The sequence below is a fragment of the Athene noctua genome, chromosome 1 (genome assembly GCF_965140245.1).
Source record: "Athene noctua chromosome 1, bAthNoc1.hap1.1, whole genome shotgun sequence".
Taxonomy (NCBI): domain Eukaryota; kingdom Metazoa; phylum Chordata; class Aves; order Strigiformes; family Strigidae; genus Athene; species Athene noctua.
This window is the reverse complement of record NC_134037.1, coordinates 56,578,532-56,597,649: the sequence shown is the minus strand read 5'-3', so window position 1 is coordinate 56,597,649 and position 19,118 is coordinate 56,578,532. Positions and strand designations below refer to the sequence as shown.

At 40.2% G+C, this 19,118-nt stretch overlaps 1 protein-coding gene across 1 annotated transcript in view; it reads left to right on the top strand.

Annotated features, from left to right (window-relative positions):
- ROS1 (ROS proto-oncogene 1, receptor tyrosine kinase) overlaps positions 1 to 19,118 on the top strand; it is a 75,142-nt gene that overhangs the window by 35,967 nt on the left and 20,057 nt on the right. The window contains exons 28-38 of the mRNA XM_074923741.1: positions 199 to 416; positions 1,085 to 1,226; positions 7,409 to 7,641; positions 10,261 to 10,437; positions 11,436 to 11,610; positions 12,090 to 12,207; positions 14,302 to 14,489; positions 15,126 to 15,218; positions 15,914 to 16,049; positions 16,464 to 16,626; positions 16,898 to 16,962. Of these exons, the coding sequence (XP_074779842.1) occupies positions 199 to 416; positions 1,085 to 1,226; positions 7,409 to 7,641; positions 10,261 to 10,437; positions 11,436 to 11,610; positions 12,090 to 12,207; positions 14,302 to 14,489; positions 15,126 to 15,218; positions 15,914 to 16,049; positions 16,464 to 16,626; positions 16,898 to 16,962 (1,708 nt within the window). The remainder of the gene's footprint in view (positions 1 to 198; positions 417 to 1,084; positions 1,227 to 7,408; positions 7,642 to 10,260; positions 10,438 to 11,435; positions 11,611 to 12,089; positions 12,208 to 14,301; positions 14,490 to 15,125; positions 15,219 to 15,913; positions 16,050 to 16,463; positions 16,627 to 16,897; positions 16,963 to 19,118) is intronic.

Below are 19,118 nucleotides of genomic sequence, written 5' to 3'. Positions count from 1 at the left end.
GATGACCACTATTTTTGTGTCCATGAAAGTAATTCAAATAAAGTACATTCAGGTGGAAATTTTTTCCATTTCTTTTTGTGAAAACAGAGAAAATGCATTGTGGTTATGCTTTGTCATAGGAATGGTGGTAGAATCCCTTTCAAATTTGGACTGGTCAACAGTAATTAATTTGTTTAAATTTTCTGATGTCTTTCCTAGATAAAAGATGCCTGATTCTATTGCTAGACAGTGAGAAACCTACTATCCTTGATACGACGAATATCAGTTTTACGTTAAGCTTGCCATCTGTCACACCACAGCAGCTATGCCCTGGCATATTGCAGCCTACGCCGACATATCTGGTATTTCTCAGACAAATGACTAACAACCACAGGAACTCAAGCTACCGTTTGTCTGCTCTACAACAAAAACCACTGGTATGGCTATTTTGGAACAAAAAAGCACGTGATATCATATATAAACAGGGAATGTGATATCACTTTTAGTTATTTTATAAACCTTTCTGTAACTTTCTATGAGGGAATTTTTCCAATTCTACATCCCCAACAGTAATTCCCCTTTCTGTTTGGTAATTAAGTGGTAAGTTCCTTAGGTTTACTTTGTAGGAGTACTCCTCAACTTTTTAATATGCCTTTGCTAAAATCCTTTTGAAATGGGTCTTCACTTTCTACTTGTAAAAAGAACAGTTGTGGTTGATATTAATCTGTTTAAATAACTCCTGAGACTGTCCAGCAACCATATGGCTTGCCTGGATGTGTTTTGTGGTAGTTGTCCTTGCCATCATAATTTTTTCTTCTGTTACCTTTTTTTGACTTTGCCATTTCCTATTTAAGTATCATCGACTGAACAATGTGGTATTGTAGCCATGCTAATTACACCTCAGCTTGTTTTTTGATATGTGTTTTCTGTAGTGACCCATTACCAAACTATCGTTTTAACATTCTTTCTGAAACTCTAAAGTGTATTAGAATAAAAAAGCACTACTGTATTACTTTTTAACACTCATTTCATTGACAGATGATTGTTGTGACATATGAGTCTCTTTTCTAAGAATACATCTTTATTATCTGATTTCGAATTACAGGAATTTCAGGGTGCTATAGCCATCATAGACAACCTACAGCCATTTTCAAGTTATGTCATAAAAATTGCAGTGAAAAACTACTATTCAGATAAGGAAGTGCTGCCTATGGGAAAAGAGACAATAGGCACAACTCTGTATGGAGGTTTGTTTCACATTTTATTCTGATTTTGAACAGAGTTCTCATCTCAATTAAAGGAAGGTGTATGTAAGTTTAGGTTGCAAATCAGAAAGCAGAGAAGTTTTCCACTTAAAATGTAACTTGTGTAGATTTTCACAAGGTTTTGGCAACCAGACGATGAATCTGTAGGATTCATAAGACTTGTATATATTCTTTAATACTTTTGCTCATTTGCTTCCTGAGAAAAGGTAAACTATGGTTAAAAATGGCTATACAGTTGCAGTTTCTGCCTTGGGCCACATTTTTAATAAGTTGCATTTGAATGTATATGTGGTTACGTGTGTTTAAATATGTGTCTTATATATTCATTCAGCATTAAGATTTTTACCCTTAGCTTGACATTATTCTCATAATTGCTGTTTCTTAGGGTAATTCAAACTTGATTTGTTGTAAACCAGCCTGAGAAGACAACACTCTGTTTTTACTTCTCTTGGCCTGAATGCAGATAGCACATTTTCAGTTGGTTTCAAGCATTTTGATGTGCCCTTCTCAGTCCCTTTCACACTAGAAGATCAAAGCTAGAAGTAGTGCTTTGAACTTGAATGTTCACTGTGTCATTTAGGGCAAAGAGTGGACTGGTTAGGGATTACCTAAAAATAAATAAATACATCAGTGAACTTATCTAAGTATGGCAGAAGGAAGCTAAGAAACTTCAGTGGGAGTGAATGGGTGAGAGGTATGAGTGAAGGCAAGAGGCCAAGGTATGATGGCAAGTGTGGTGGGTTGACCCTGGCTCGATGCCAGGTGCCCACCAAAACTGTTCTACCACTCGCTTCCTCACCTGGACAGGGGAGAGAAAATATAATGAAAGGCTTGTGGGTCGAGTTAAGGACAGGGAGACCATTCACCAATTACTGTCACAAGCAAAACAGACTCAACTTGGGGAAAAGTGAGTTTAATTTAATACCAATCAAATCTGAGTAGGATAATGAGAAGTAGAAAATAAATCTTAAAAAAATTTGCCCCCCCCCCCCCCCTTCTTCCCAGGCTCAACTTTACTGATTTCTCTACCTCCTCCCCCTGAGGGGTGCAGGGGATGGGGAATGGGGGTTGTGGTCAGTTCATCACACATCACCTCTGCTGCTCCTTATCCTCAGAGGGAGGACTCCTCACACTCTTCCCCTGCTCCACTGTGGGGTCCTTCCCACAGGAGACAGTCTTCCATGAACTTCTCCAACATGAGTCCTTCCTACAGGCTACAGTTCTTTATGAACTGCTCCACTGTGGGTCCCTCCCATGGGGTGCAGTCCCTCAGGAACAGACTGCTCCACATGGGTCCCCCACAGGGTCACAAGTCCTGCCAGCAAACCTGCTCCAGCGTGGGCTCCTCTCTCCATGTGCCCACAGGCCCTGCCAGGAGCCTGCTCCAGCGTGGGCTTCCCACGGGGTCACAGGCTCCTCCGGGCACATCCACCTGCTCCAGCGTGGGGCCCTCCCCGGGCTGCAGGCGGAGATCTGCCCCACTGCCAACCCCCACGGGCTGCAGGGCACAGCTGCCTCACCATGGGCTGCACCACGGGCTGCAGGGGAACCTCTGCTCTGGCGCCTGGAGCACCTCCTGCCCCTCCTTCTGCACTGACACTGGTGACTGCAGAGTTGTTTCTCTCACATATTCTTACTTCTCTCTCCTGGCTGCAGTTGTGCACATTTTTTCCCCCCCCTTCTTCAATACATTATCACAGAGGTGCTACCACCATCACTGATGGGCTTGGCCTTGGCCAGCAGCAGCAGTCCATCTTGGAGCTGGCTGGCATTGGCTCTATCAGACATAGGTGAAGCTTCCAGCAGCTTTTCACCGAAGCCATCACTGTAGCCCTGCCCCTTCCAAAACCTTGCCATGCAAACCCAATGCAGCAAGACAGCCAAATGTAACTGTGTTTAAGCGGAGCTACATCTGTACTCTGTGATGAGGTATGTCCTATTGTTGCAATGGAAGAGAACAGGGACAGGAGCTTATAGCAGGGTCTAAGGGACAAGGTAGCTGCAGCCTAGAAAAGGATAACAGGAGCACAACTCACTTTCTGGAAAAACAGGAAGCATTCACAAAATGATAAGCCAAGGCTACGTCGGGGGTAAACCTACACATAGTGCTGTCCATAAGAGACAAGATCAGCACAAGTGAGAGCTGTATTTTAATTTAAAGGTTTTCTCTTGAGTACAAAGTTTCTTTTGAAAAAAAAAAGAATGAGAAATGAAAAAAAAAAAAAAAGAGAAAAGAAAGCAAGATCAAGAGCATCTAAATTCTAAATAGCTTGTTATTCAAGCTGGTTATTATTTGGGAGCTGGGCCTGTACTTCTGTATCATGTCTAGTTTATAAAAGCCAGTTTTCACCTCACATAGTACATGTGTACTATATTACCTGATGATGTAGCTCAAGAAAACAGTCCTCCACTTCCTGCTTTGGGTACATGATTTTACAAATTTTCCTTCTGTGCTCTCTTAGAGAACTCAGTCATGTTAAACACACTTGTTGATTTAGGGCATATTTTCCAGAACAAGAGATGGAGGACTTCTGTAACAGTTCTGCTGTTGATGTGTAGCCTGTGTTACACTATGAGGGATCTATACTCAGCACACAGATTATCCAGCTGACCATAACAAGTTATGGTTTGCTTGATCACTGGTATATTTCTTACTGTTTCTTATGATCTTGCATTCATCCTCCACCCTTTACCTTCACAATTATTCTCTCCACCCTGTTCTGGAGTTTCCACTGCAGAACATAGATCTGATGCTGCCTTAGTTCCCTAACTAAATCGAAACAATCAATGCAGGTTTTGTTTGTGGGTTCAGACCTCTGAGTCCAAAACTACTGACCGCTCATCTTGCCATACTTGATGAAACTTGGAGCATGTCATAGTGAGGAAACAACTCTCTGCTGCACTTTAATGCAGGCCAGGTGCTGCCACTGTGAGTGCCAGCATGTCCCCATCTGTCCTTTAAGACAACATGGCCCAGAAGCTTTCCTCAAATGCCACAACAGCAACAGAGATTCACAGACAGCCCGAGTTCAAGATGTCCTTATTCTTTGAGAATACCTCTAGTCTGAGCTGGATGACCCTGTTTTTGAAATACCTTCATTAGGGCAGGAAGATGCTTCTGCTCATTCCCTGCTTCGGTCTACCTGTTTGCAGCTGCAGGGCAGATACAGCTCCAGTTTCCCTGAAGGTCTTGTTACCTCTGAGAAGGAAAAGGATCATCCAAAGATGGATGCTATGATTTTGCATGTGTTGTCTTGGCTTGCAACCTAACCCAATAGAAGTATCTTGCTCAGCACTTTTTGTTTTGCATGTGTATGTGTTCTTGCATTTGTCTTCATGAGGAGTTGCCTTTGCACTGCTCTTCATATAATTTTCTCATCCTTGGATTGACGTTGCTGGACTCACTTGATGAAAACATGGAAAACTATGAGAGCTGGCTATTCCCTGTAGCACACATAACACCTCTTTGCTCTTGTGCTGTGTCAGATTTGCTCTGCATCTGTGCTCCATTTATTGTGCCTGGTGTCACCAGCCAGCATCAGCTTGATCCACACAAATTTATCACTTGCAGAGCCATCAGGCACCTCTCATAATACCCAAGTCAGCAAGGCAGAATTATAGCCAAGCCTACATGGAAGCCTGTTTGTGTTTTGCAGGAAAGACCAGGAAGATGGCACCTAGGGATGCTTACTGTTAAACCTGCAGTGAAGTGGGAATGCTATAGCCCATACCTTTACTAGTTTTCCTGCCTATCTCTTGTCCTTCAGAGTTGGAGCAGTTCTTCTCTGAGAGAGGGCGAGGGAATGAAATTGAGAGGCACAGTAGCATCTAGTCCTTGGGCATCAGGTCACTTAACCCAGCTACAGCAGGGCTGGCTGTAGCTGACATACAGCTGTGCAGATTGTGCAGCTATGCAGATATTACTGTGACATGCAGCTAGGGCACCACAGCAGGAATCCTAAGGTTTCCCCTTCTCTCTCTTTATCTCTGCTTGGCTTTTGACTGCTTCAGAAGGTGCTGAAGCAACTGGAATTGAAGAAGCACTGCCACCACTGTGTTTTTCTTACTTGTCTGAATGTCTCTTTCCCTTACTGATCAATTGTGCCCCAAGGAAATATTTTATCCAGAATAGCTGGCTACAAGTAGGTGCCAGGGGTCCTGATTTCCTTTCTTCTTTTCTTGGGGATGCACTCTGTGATTTCTTTAAAGTCTCATTCACAGAACAAATAACCCCTCTTTTTGCCACCATTGTTCACAGGAGAGCATCACCTGTGAGCTGCCAATGGCTCCTCTTATGCACAGATCATTCCTTGTTTTTTGTTCTGGGAGCAGTCACATTTTTCTCCTTAAGAAAATGAACCTCTTTTCACATTTCAAGTGAAAGTGGAACAAAAGGTGCAGACACACTTCACTCTTCTTTTGGGATCCAGAAAAGCTATACTTTGGAAGTTCTCTTCCAACCATGCTGTTTCCTCTTAACAGTCAGATCTCTTAGCATCTGCAACGTCAAGCAAATAGGGTCTCATTCTGCGTGGATCTCTGAATGCTATGAGCATATTCCTAAGGAGTCTATGACAAAAATAAGAAAAGCTGGTTTATAGTAAGTAGATTTCAATTCTTTGCATGTGAATCCACATCCATATTATAAAATTTCTGTGATGCTGATTGAGTAAGATTGAATGCCACTGGTATGTGGCAAGAATTCACACCATTGCTTCTTTGTATGATAAACTGAGCCATCCTGCAGCAATGTACACTTTCAGTGGTGAAATATAAAGGTAACATATGAAATGGGAGACTGGGTTGCTCCACTGAAATGGAATTTTTCAGTCTCAAGTTAAAATGAAACATGAAACTCAGAAGGAGCTTCTCTAGTTGACGCAAAACAAAATGTCGGGATCAAAATAAAGTCCTAGATAAAAAAAAAAAAACAACAAAACCAAACCAGACCTCAAACCCTGAGCATTTTTAATATGTATTTGTATCAAAATTCAGAGCTTTTCACAATTTTTTGAAAAATTCCCAACCAGCTGTAAACAGAATGTATATGTGTCCTGGCACTTATGTTCTCAATTTCATGAATGTAACTGCTAGTTTAAATTGTAATCAGATGCTGCTAGAGCCTCTTGAAGTGTGTACACTATTTCACACCTCTGAAGCTGTGTAAATTCCCTCTGTCTTTATCTCAACTCCGTAACAAAATGAAAGAAGCTTGGATTAATTTGCACTTTCCAACAAATAGCAAGATAGAGGGGAAAAAAAAGGAAGACAACTTGGAAAAATTAATGCATTGCTCTTGCCACAGAGTGTCACTCTTACTCCACATACGTTTAGCTAGTGAAATGAGATATTTGTCTTCTTTACGAGTCTACTTTCTGCACATTTCATTTAAATAATCTGCAATTTGCTATTAGGGCATAAATTACCGCATATGTACCCATCATTATGATATATTTGGAACATAGATAGTGTAATGAATTTATGCCTATCTGGACAGTTCAGTAGGAAAAAAGAGCTGATGCAGAGTTGGGGCATGCTATATACCATTTCAAAGTCTGTGATCTCAAAGCTTCAAAGGAAGAACTGATTTTTCCAGAACAATTAGTGAGTAACCAGCTGGCGTGGACATCAGACCAGCCACCCAGTTTCTTGCTTACACAGCTCAGCCAGGCCATATATTTATGAGCAAAATTGTAGGTGATGGCAAGCAATGATTAGTTTTGGATTTTTTCCTTCAGACTTTTGTGTTCAAGAAAAGACTTTCTAATTGAAATAGTGCATGAGTACTGTTTTTAGTGCATATCCAAGTAAGCATCATATTAAACTCACATCTGAGATCTTGATTAGGAAACTAAGAGAGAGCAGGAATTCAGTGATACACCTATAAGGGTAGAGGTATAGGACAGCAGCTGGGGGGTTTCTGTCTACTTGCATGGTAGGATAGCCAAGGAGATACTAAAAAATTCCCTAAAAATATTTTGAGCTTGTCTGCGTCTGCCTGACTATACAAGAATGTTTTACATGTGTAGAGTGTCAGTCCTGTAAATATTCATAGGCTTACATACTTTTTTTCTTTCCTCAGTGACATTTCTTGACTTCTCTAAAAATAAAACAAACCTCTAGTGAGATCTGTACCTAAAAGAAGATTAATTTTTCTGTTTCAGTACCAGAGGCAGTTGATTCCATTAAGACAGTGGTTTTGTCTGACACCACCATCAACATATCTTGGAGTGAACCTCTGAAGCCAAATGGACCTCTAGAATCCATCCGCTATCAAATCTCTGTCAATTTATTACCTCCTGTCCCAGAGACACCCTTGCAAAAAAGTGAATTTCCAAATGGGACACTTGCCTGGTCTGTTAGTGGGCTCCAGTCTGGAACAAACTATTTATTCAAGGTATAAATACAAACAGTTTTACCTGTTTGTTCCCTAGCCTGCAAATCTTTAGACTGCTATTCTGTAAAGCTATATGTGTGTTTTGAAAATGTGAGTTCAAAACTTGGCAGACTTCTCTCAGTCCTTTAGTCTTAAAGAAAATTAAACATCACAGTTTATTTCTACATGGGTTGTTCATATTAAATCCTTAGAACTGAGATCTTTTCTATTTGGGGAGCACATCACAGATCTCAAGAGTAAATAAGAGTTTCTGCTGCAAACTTGCTGTTATTGCCCTGATACCTGATGTAACATGTTAAGACAGGGTCAAATTATGAGTATTCTCTATTCTCAAAGAAGGATGCCTGGAACTTTGACCTGCTTGTGAAGGACTAGTTGAAGTGCAATCAACAGGGCTATGTGAGTGAAAATGGGTCATGGCCAAAATATAAAGGCTTTTCTCAGGAAAGCAACATATCTGAAACTTTCATAAAGGGGAAACGCCTATATATTATATCAAGAGCAGACTCAGCCATTTTGCCAATTGCTGCTTTTCCTTTAATAACTAACTTTTCATTTAGAAAAAAAAACAAAAATTCTTAGTTCAATAAACCAAAAGGTGTCTAATATATCCATAGAAATATAGGTGATGACTGAATTAATAGTTGCCCGATTCTGTCTTGCAGCAGTCACATTTTATATAGAAGTATATTATAAAATATGCATGCAAAGGTCACAACAAGAGCAATATATCAATGTTGACCCTTTAACAAATGCAGAGAACTTAAAAATGCAAGTAGGGGCTTGGCTGTTTAGTGGTCTTTGAAGAAAATTTCTGTAAACAAGGATATTGAAGGGTGGTTGCAAACTCTCTGATTTGGGATTTTGTTGAAATATGGTGCTGTCAGTGCAATAGAAGAAGTAGTTTCTTCCACTGTCCAGGAAAGTCATGGGCAGAGGAAGATCTAGACTTTTGATCTACCATATTGAAATAGGAAATTTATAGAAAAAAGAAATATAATAATAGGCCTGCCTCAGGATAGCTAGCAGAAGCAGCAGAATGAGATATCCATCCCCCAGCTGCTACAGTTCATAAGGTCTCCAACGTCAGCATTGCACAACAGCTTTGGTGGCTTCTGTAGTTATACTGGACTATGAATGGTGAAAATTGAGGGGAAGACACATCAGTCCAACTGCCACCCCTGCTGTCAGACTCACAGAGCAAGGATTTTTGAACAGCCAGGGCCAGTGGGAGTACCATCCTAAAGTAATGCCAGTATTACCTGCCTGTAAGAACGAGCAGAAAAGAGTAACTTAGCATAAAGACAAAATCAAGAAGGTGGAGGAACCAAAGGAGTTCAAAGTAGCAAGGACTAAAAAGGCAGTTAGGAAGGGTCTGTTAGTATGCTGAAGAAGATGACAAAAAGTAGATTGCAGTATCTAGTGCTTTTTTTGTTTAGTTTTTAGAAACAGGAGACCTGTGACTAGAAATTTAACACAACTGCATGAAGCCAATGGTAGCACAACAGATCAGGAGAAGGAAAGATCAGGTTAAAGACTACTTATGTAAGTTATATGTATTTAAGTCAGCAGCATCTGATGGCCTTAAACTACATAAGGAGATTGTTAAAAACAGTCTGTGGATGTTCACAACTGTCTTCTGTAACTTTGGAAGAGAGCAAGTCCTATAGAACTAGCATAGAAAAAGGTGACACTTAGCTTCAAAAATGGAATTATAAACCACTTGATGTAACTTCAGTACCTGGAGTTATTTTAAGGACATATACAGTCTTACTAGGACTATATTAGAACATATATAGGCATTATTAGAAGTATATTAGGACCAAATGGTAAACAATTGGTATACAAGCATTGAGAGGATAACAGAGGAATAAAAATGTCCAATGTGGATTTGTAAGACTAAAACACACTGCTGCTCCATTTACAGATGAAAGGTTAAAAGGAAAATAATAAATGATGTATCTGGACAGCAGGACTATCACCAGAATGAGATTTTCAAAAGCAACCAAGTAAACATGCTGTCTGCAGAACGTACACTGGATACATCACCAATACTGGGTGCTTTCACAGTTCATGTGTGGGCTGGGACAACATTCAGCTAATGACTGGAGGGGATCTGTTCTGGTCTTAATTTGATTTTGTGCTTTTGTTAATAATTTGGATGGTATAATGGGGAATACATATATACACACGTACCCATATACCTATATGAATGTATGTAAGTATGCATACCCAAATAGAGGTCATACTTGATTGTGGCTTAGTGGAAGCCAGTGTGCTAAGGCACTTCCTCACCTTGGGTTTTTGTGGTCCTAAAACACTGCCTAGCATGTGATGTGACATTTGCATGCCTGTGTAAGAGTGTGTGGTATTTAACAAAGGTCTAGAAGGAGAAGAATCTTGGTATAAAGATGAAATGAGAAACTAAGAAGAGTCTCTGAGGAAGGGGACTCTAGGCCATGAACTTTCAGCCTGAAGATGTGTAATGCTGCAGCTGTGAGTCTCAAAATCTTCCTACACCTATATCTACAAAACAGCTAGTCTTCCAAACACTTGGAGCTGCTAAAGCCACCTTTCCAAGTGGTCTGGTACTGTACAGTTTATCTGTTTCTTTACTAGGTTCTTGCTTTTCATCCCAACGAGAACTGGTTTTCTGAAAGTGTCCCTGTTATTGCAAAAACTTTTGAGACTCCACTTGCACCTGTCAACATAGTTCCCAGAAATACCAGCTTTCAGCTAGAATGGAGACCTCCTCTGCACATCAATGAAACTAGCTTCTGGTTTGAGCTGTGTAAGGTAAAAATGCCCCTTAGGTTTTTTTCCAGATTAGAGCAAATTTAACCCATGCTGTCCTGGTGAGCAGGACAGGGTGGCAGGATGCATATGAAGAGTCTCAGTGGATAATTTGGGCATGGTGATGTCAGTCTTAGTGGCTCAGAAGGGGCAGGATAGAGGCAGTGTTTGCCAGGAACAAGAAGGAGTGCAGCTGTAGCATTTAGTACTCCATAGTGCCAAAGGACATCCTGGATGACCCCACCAGAATTCCTCCCTGCTCTCCTGTTTCAGTAGAGTCCCCTCCCTTTTTCCTCACTGCCCTCCCCCAACCTGGCTTTTAGCGACAAATCTTATGTCTGCTCTCCACAAGGAGGAGAAGAAAAGGGTTTTCCTCATTAAATATCAGCTACAACCTAGTATCTGAATTTTATTTGCCTGTGATAGGTTAGGAGAAAATGATGGAGAGAAAAACAGGTCCAGTAGTACAGGCTGCAGAAGTAAATGCTGCAGTGACAGCAGCATGGATGGAAGTTTCAGACTTTAATGTCTGGACCACCGGACACAGAAAATGTCATGTGCTAAACTGGATCACTTAGATTCCTTAATATAGATAATCAGATTCATCAGGCCTACACCAAACATTTCCCTGCTCTAAAACAAATGTCATAGCACAATTCTATTAAATCGTCTCCTTTCAATTACATGACAGCAAGCTGAACTCACAGGCACGTTATGGTGATCCAGAAATACAAGCTGCACAGAGATGAGCAAGGGGAAGGCTCCTTTTGACTATGCAAAGGGGTCACTTAATCTGTTGTCCTTTGTGGCTGCCAAGACTTGTACGCCTCCTGAAAACTAGGGAAAAAACTTAAGTTTTGAGTCCTTGGTCTCTGAGAGGACAAAGCCCTGTAATTGAAGCAACATGTGTTTAATCTCTCCCCTATGATATCAAAGTAGTTAGTCTACCCAGGAATAGAACAAGCAAGAAAGTTGACTACAGTGATGTTTTTCCTTTCTAGTGGCAAACAAAAAGTGACTGGTTTTCTCCTGCAAGTACTACGTGCACAGCAGATCTCATTTACACATGCAATCTCACAGGAACTCTTCCTTCAACCAGCTACTTTGTAAGAGTAACAGTAGTTTATGTTACAGGAGTGAAAAGCACTTCTTCTTCAACAAGCTTTAAAACTACAGGTAAGGACTTAATGTAGGTTAACAAGATTTTAAGACTCTTTAGGACATGAATATTCAAACACAGTATTTTGTAAAATTTAACAGGCAATTTTCTTATACTCAGAGCCAATAGTTGTGTATGTTTGAAAAATAAGTAACACATTACCATATCTGCAAAAGTAATAGGGAGAAAAAAAATAGGTTCACTTCCAAGTGGAGAAGAGGAAAAGAGTGAGGGAAACCAAAATGAAATGCCTGTATGCATGTAAACCCATAACTACTGGTAAAGGGCCGCATGTGAATGAAAATTTTGAAATGTGTCCATTGCAAAGAGAAGGCCAAAGATTCATTCGCCATGGGAATTACTGATATAGATCCTTCATTCTTTTGTATGTCTAAACACCCATGTGCACATCTAAATTTTTCTCTGTGCCTGTTAGCCTTTTGTTTTGCTATAAATACATTTTAAGAGATCTGTTTCTTTCCCCATTTGGCCTAAGCTGGTGTTCCCAGTAAGCCAGGAGTTCCAAAAAGAGCAGAGGACACTGAAAACTCTGTACAGTGGGAAAAGGCTGATGACAATGGAAGCAACCTGACCTACTACATCTTAGAAAGCAGGTAAGCAATGCATGCAGGCACTCTTCCCATAGGGAGCAGCCCAGAACAAATCTGGATGTGCAGGGGCTTTTAGTTTGGCTCTGATGGGAAGAGTGAATTATCTATGATGCAAATGGCCTTATCATGGGATGTCTTTCTTGGGTAAATTAATAGCCATCATTTCCAGGAATTCCTGTAAAACTTAGAAAGAAATATATACTAACAACACTTCCAGTCAACCCTGAAATACAGGGATATGTTTGGATATGTGTTCATGAAGTAGAAGAAGATTTGGAGATATTTTCAAGTCACAGATTTCAAGCATGTAGTATGTATTTTTTGGCTAAAATATATATAGAAATGTCTTAGTGTTCAGGGGACTCATGAAAAGATGTTACAAAGTTGCCAGAAAAAATCATAAAGTATTCCCACTGACATGGGATGACTAGATAATATTTAAAGCGCTCTGTCATCAAGTACAGGTTGCCTGGACTATACATGTCACACTCATTAGGCATCTATAGAGTGCCAGTTCACACTTATTCCTGCACTGGCATTGGAAGGGCTGAATGGACAGGTTAGAGTATACTGCTGTGTGTAGTGACTTTGAAACATCATTATTTGACCATGACTCTGGAGGAGTCTGTTCAAAGCAGCCAGTGCAAGGCTTGATTAATGCATTATTTAAAAATGAGGAGAGTCCATTTTCTGAGATATTCCTCTGACATTGTTTGAAACTGGGCCTGATGGAGGAAAGCAATGTTTTAAACTCAGCTATTATTTCTTTTTGCTCAGTTAACTCTGTGCTTAGGAAAGCTAAGGACTGACAGCGCTGTGGAGCTGGGCATACTTTACCTGTATAAGTTTTCACCCAGACATATTTTCCTGGTGCTGTAAGCTTCCTCCATAGAGTTCTGTGAGTGTACAGCAGCACTGACCTGCATGCTATGAGACCACAATAATTTTAATATGCCAACAGCCAGTTTGTACCTGGCTTGCTGTGGACGGATAAAGAAAGGACAGTCCCTTGGCCTGTGTCAGGGCTGTGTATTATAATAGCTGCTGTGTTCTCCAGGCTCCAGCTTCTTATTCATCTCTGGAATCATAACACATCTCTAAGGTTTTTGGGGAGTTCTTTTGTTGGTTTGGTTTTTGGTTTGTTTTGTTTTTAAATAAAATAAGCTTTTGTCCTGCAGTTTGAATGTGCACATGTTGATGTTTTTGACTAAATTTCACTTTGAGCCTCATGATCCTTTTGCACCAAATGACAGAAAAATGTTAAGTCTATTGCACAGTATTCTACAAAATATTTGCATAGCCTTTTGAAACAACCCCTGGTATTCATACAACTCTGTCAGGGACACACCAAGGACCTGAACATATAATTTTGCCCAGTCTTTCTGGTTTAGAAGTGTTTTACCTTTTTTCTGCATTGAAGTGTGTTGGGAGAATGATTGACATGCTCATGAAGGTCATTTCACATGAAATATTAGTCTTGTGTGATATGAAATGATATTTCATATATGGCCTTTCAAGTTTAAATACATGGTCTTCTTTTGGTTGGTGAATAATCAGCTCTGAATTTATTGTGAGCAATCAATCTCAGTCCAATGGGGAAAGGAACAAATATACCCAGCAGTCAGCAGATACTATGGGAAACTGGCTAGCTAAAGAATTGTGTCTTCACTGCCAATGACTTGCTTCCTGTTTAGCTTGTGAAACTTGATGCACAAGAGCCACTGAATTACTCTGGGCTCAGGAAAGCAAAAACCTCTAACAAGACACAAAAATAAATGTTTATTTTTTTATGAAAGCTAAATAAGTATGCTTTGAAATCTTGGCCGTGAGATGTACACTGAAACAGGTGGAAGAGTGATGGGACATTTTATGTCTAAAACATTCTAGCATTTCATTTCCAATGCCAAGCTAAAGATGTGTTATTCCTAGCACTGCTGAAATGGCATGGTACAACCTCCATGACCAGACTGAACTTTCATGCAGGCAGAGAGATGCTATGAAGGCCATGGAACTGAAGCGAAGAAGTGGGGGGAAAGCAGTAAACTGCTCTCACTGCATTAATGACATACCTGTGTTATTTTGCTGTGCCCACTGCAGGAAGAAGTCTGACAACACCAGCAAAGTGAAGTCCTTGTGGGAGGTGGTTTACAATGGCTCCTGTGACAGTATTTGCATATGGAAGGCTAAGAACTTAGAAGGAACTTTCCAGTTCAGAGCAGCAGCTGCAAATCTGCTGGGACTTGGTGAATACAGTGACACAAGCGAGGATATAATTTTGGGTGAAGGTATGTCCTGTACTTTCTTACTCTGTTAATCAATTTTTAAATTCAGAATAATTATACAAATTTATGAAGAGAGACCTTCTGTTTCAATAATGATGTTGCTGCACAGGTAATGTGTCTAAGAGGTAATGAATGGTGAGATTGATATGATAATCCCAGCTCTTAGTGCTCATCCAGACTCTTTTACATGGAACAATGGGCCGAAATTTGCTTCTGCTGATTTCTACTTGTTTATCTCTGTGACCCTGCACTCTACATCATGCATGATTCTTGAAATAAAGACAAGATCCTAAAGTGGGTAAGGATGTAAGGATTACTTCTTGCCTTCAGCCAGAACGTTAGACCTACAGTCTGTAGGTGTTTTTGGAAATCTCACCTTGAGTGGTCAAACCATTCTGCGTTTTCTCTTCCCATGTATGCAGTAGATCATCACCAGAGGAATGATGGCTCAGAGCTGGGGGAGGAGGATTAGTCTGACCAAATGTAGACATCTACATACAGCCTACAAGAGAGCTTTGTGCAGAGGAAGAGATTTACACAGTAGGCAGCTCAAGGGTTCTCTCAGGTTTGCTCAGCTCCACAGGACTGATATAATTAGTATACACAGTCATTAACCAATATTCTTCCTTTATTTAACAGATACTATGATCTCTCCAGACACCATCATTGCCACTGCTGCTGTGATTGGAACCATTGTTCTGGGCTTGACTGTGGTCATGCTATTTGGTTTTGGTATGTGTCTGAGATTTTGGATATCCTTGCTTTGCCAGGCCTCAGTAAAAGGTAGTTCACATGGCAGGAGATGATCGACCTTCAGGTTTAGGGAAATTCTGAGCAATCCCTGGGCAGGAATTTATACTGTCATCCTTTGAGGCCCTCTAGATGTCTGGTTATGCCTTCAGTATCAAGGATAGGATACCAATTCACTCCATTCTCAGGCATTTCTTGCTGTTGATTCCCTACAGGGAGAGCACAGGAATGCTGAAAGAACTCTGATGTTCCCGTGTATCCTTATAAAAACTTGTACCTTATAAGTCTCAGGTTGGGTACTTCATTTGTACACCGAAGGGTCCCATTTTTTTCCTCTTAAGCTTTGTCCCTGAAGAAAGGATGTAGAGATTACCCTGAGATGTAGATGTCCACGTGTTATGGTCCTGCCCTCTCACACCTCATCCTGTCCCTGGGATACAGCAGCAGACCTTTGGGCCACATACAGAAGTGCATGCTTGACTGATTTCACAATTCAAGGAGAAATTGTCTGTGTTTTGTGGGAAAAAGATGGTGGCCAGATGGAAACATCTTGCTTATGTGAGCTGCTGGGGAGCCATATTGAACAGAATAACAAAAAAAACTGTAGCCTTTCAGCCTGCTCACATGCTGGGATCCTCTCAGAGTGAAATATCTGATGGTCTGTTTTTCTGTTCCAGTATGGCACCAAAGATGGAAATCCAGAAATAAGGCCTTGCCTGGACAGATAGTGTTTATCAAGGAAGATAAAGAATTAGCTCGACTCAGGGGGATGGTTGAGACAGTGGGACTAGCCAATGCCTGTTATGCTGTAAGGTATGTCCTTGGAGCAAATGTATTTTCAGGACAAAAACATCTAAAAGAGGGCTTGCCTGTACTGTCACCAGTGCACTAATCCCTGATACCTCAAGGTGGAGTTAAGGGCTGCATCTGCACTGCAGGGCAGGTCTGCTCTGAAGTATGCCCTGCCATGCTGGCTACCTGGCATGCACCCTGTCCTGGATTGCCCCTAGCCCACCCTGCACGTTCACATTGGCAAGAAACAAAGTGCACGGGAAAGGAAGAAGACCTGGTGTTTTCCAATAGCTTTCAAGACATCCAGGCTTCACCTGAGCTCCCCTTAAATGTATCTGATGAGACAAATCATGACAGATTCATTTGAGGAAGAATTTTAATAACATTTCAAACATTCTTAGGTAAGAAGAAGTGACTAGTGTTGCTGTTTTGTAGCACTCTTCCTTCTCAAGCAGAGATCGAATCATTGCCAACTTTCCCTCGGGACAAATTGAACTTACATAAATTGTTAGGAAGTGGAGCATTTGGAGAGGTGTATGAAGGGACTGCAGCAGATATCCTGGCAGATGGAAGTGGAGAATCCAAAGTAGCAGTCAAGGTAATCACAGTTGTGTATTTCTCTGGCAACAGAATGGGATGGGCAGAGAGATTTGACTCAGAGTTTATACTACAGAAAGAGGTGTTGATAGATTTGGCTATTTGCTTGTAGTATTTCTTGCAAGTAACTTAAAGCTGAGCCCATATCCTTGTAATGATTGCTGGAAAATAATGTGCATTTATGGCATGTCTATGTCTGCTTTACTTGAGAGCTATGTGATAACAGTATTGGTGAACCAAATGTTATTACACTTTTGTTTTCTGCTGAGTAGACTTTGAAGAAGGGTGCGACAGACAACGAGAAGAGTGAATTCTTGAAGGAGGCACACTTAATGAGGTAGGGACAGTTTTGCCACTGGGGAGCCTTCATAAGCCAGTATCATGTGAGGGTGGTGGCCTTCAAGAGGAATGAAAGCAATGCTTTCCTCTAAACAAATTACTGTGGCATTTTTGGGGTGTTCTCCTGTTTCTGCTAGAAAAATAAAACACTGTGGATGAGTCTTATGAAAATAAAGCCATAAAACTGATCAGCAAAATTTAAGACATAGACTGCCAATTCAGTATGCTCATATTATGGATTTATCAGGGTTTGGAGTGATGTATCTTTGCTCCCTTAAAACTATGTTGGTTGTTAAAAGCAACTGGGCAACATTCCCATTTTACCAAAATAAACATATCAAAACCAGCTGATGCCTTGAAGTTTCAGCTTACTGTGGAAATTGGCTTTTAAAATTGTGCATACTTACCACTAGAGGCTGCCACATACCTCTACTATTGAGGTAAACTCAGAAGAATAATACATGTGTCACCAGTGTGAGAATTTCACATAGAAAGGTCTGTGTGTCAGCTAGAAATCTGGTTTTCCAGAGCCTCCACAGAAACAAGTAGAAGTTTAGCTGAAGTTTTCAGCTGGTAATATAAGACTGAGAGTGTGGTTTAGTTTTCAGATGTGCTTCTGCACTTCTCTGACCTATTTCATGAGTGCAGAATCAGAAGAATCTTCTGAGAAATTAATTATTTTATATCCTGAACAGGAAACTGAGTGTTATTAAATTTAAAATTGGTTTTCACAGAATTCTTTTTGTGTTTACAAATTTTTAAGAAAATATCTTGTATTTTTTGCCTTTTTCTACACACTGTACATTGAGTGAGGTAAGAGGCTTGTGAAAACAAAAATGGAACCATGTCATTAAAGTGTAAATTAATGACGAAGAGTAAGTGTTGTGCATAAACTTCCTACAATTTAGCTTCAGTCTACCTAGCAGTCATAAACCCAGTTAAGGTCTCTTTTCTGTGTAGTATGGAAATTATATGCATCCATAAATAAAGTCTCAGAAGTTTCCCCAATTCTCTTTTCTTGGTGCAGCTAAAAATCCAAAACCAGAAATCCTGGAAAACTATATAATTGTAAATTATTACATTTATATATAAACACTAATGTGGGCCCATATGTATACCAGTACAATGAGACACAGAAATGAAGATAATGGAAAAGATTAAATATTATATGTTACCAGTAGTCATTAAACAATAATAAAAAAATTAGTATGTTTTATATGCTTTAAATCTTTCTTTTTTTTTTTTTTTTTTTTTTTAAATGTGAAAAAAAGAATGATTTAGTTCCCTCATGAAGGGTTTAATGATTTTTCTTGATGTTCACTTGTAAGGTCTCATAAATGAAACCAAGGGCAGAAAGGGAAAATAAGTGGACCTGATTATTTACAAACCTTAATGTTAGATATTTGAATGCAACTTTTATTTTCTTGCCTTTTTGGAAGTTCATTAAAATTTGGATTGTACTGTTATGTGTACTGTCCCAGTTAAGTGAGGACTATTTGTTTCTTCTATTATTGCTATGCAGCAATGGGGAAATGGAATTGTCTGTATTTTGAAAAGTCATTTGGTATTGGTTATTGGTGAGTCATTTGTGTATGTGTGTGTGTGTATATATATATATATATATATATATGGAGCAAATACTTGGGTGTATTCCATCACTTGGGAAGTAAGGAATGACAGTTCGGTGGAGAAAGGGCCGCATGAGCTTTAAGGAAAGTGCCAGGTGCTTCTTCCCCTCTTTTTGTTTTTGAGAGTGCCAAGGTTTGTCTGACTGAGAGGTATGTGCTAGGGCCGGAGGGGGGGAACTGTCAAATTGAAAATCACACTTTTTGCTAGAGTCTTTGCCCACACCTAAGATTATGTGAATTGAAAGAGGTTAGAAGGAAAATGTCCCTCCATTTCATTTGTTTGTTTACACTGGTGCATTTGACAGTATTTTGGACACCACCCGTTCCCCCAATAGAGTCAAGTTTCTCTGACTGATGGTGCAAATCCTTTCACACAGCAGTGTGGATGGAAAACCATTTTCTAACACACGAAATGTGACTGTAAAAACACAGGCATTGACAGAAGCAGCAAATATTCTTCATTCTTTGAGAAGGGCTAGATCTGAGAGTGATGATTGCTCTGTTATACTCCCAGTCCTTTTGGACA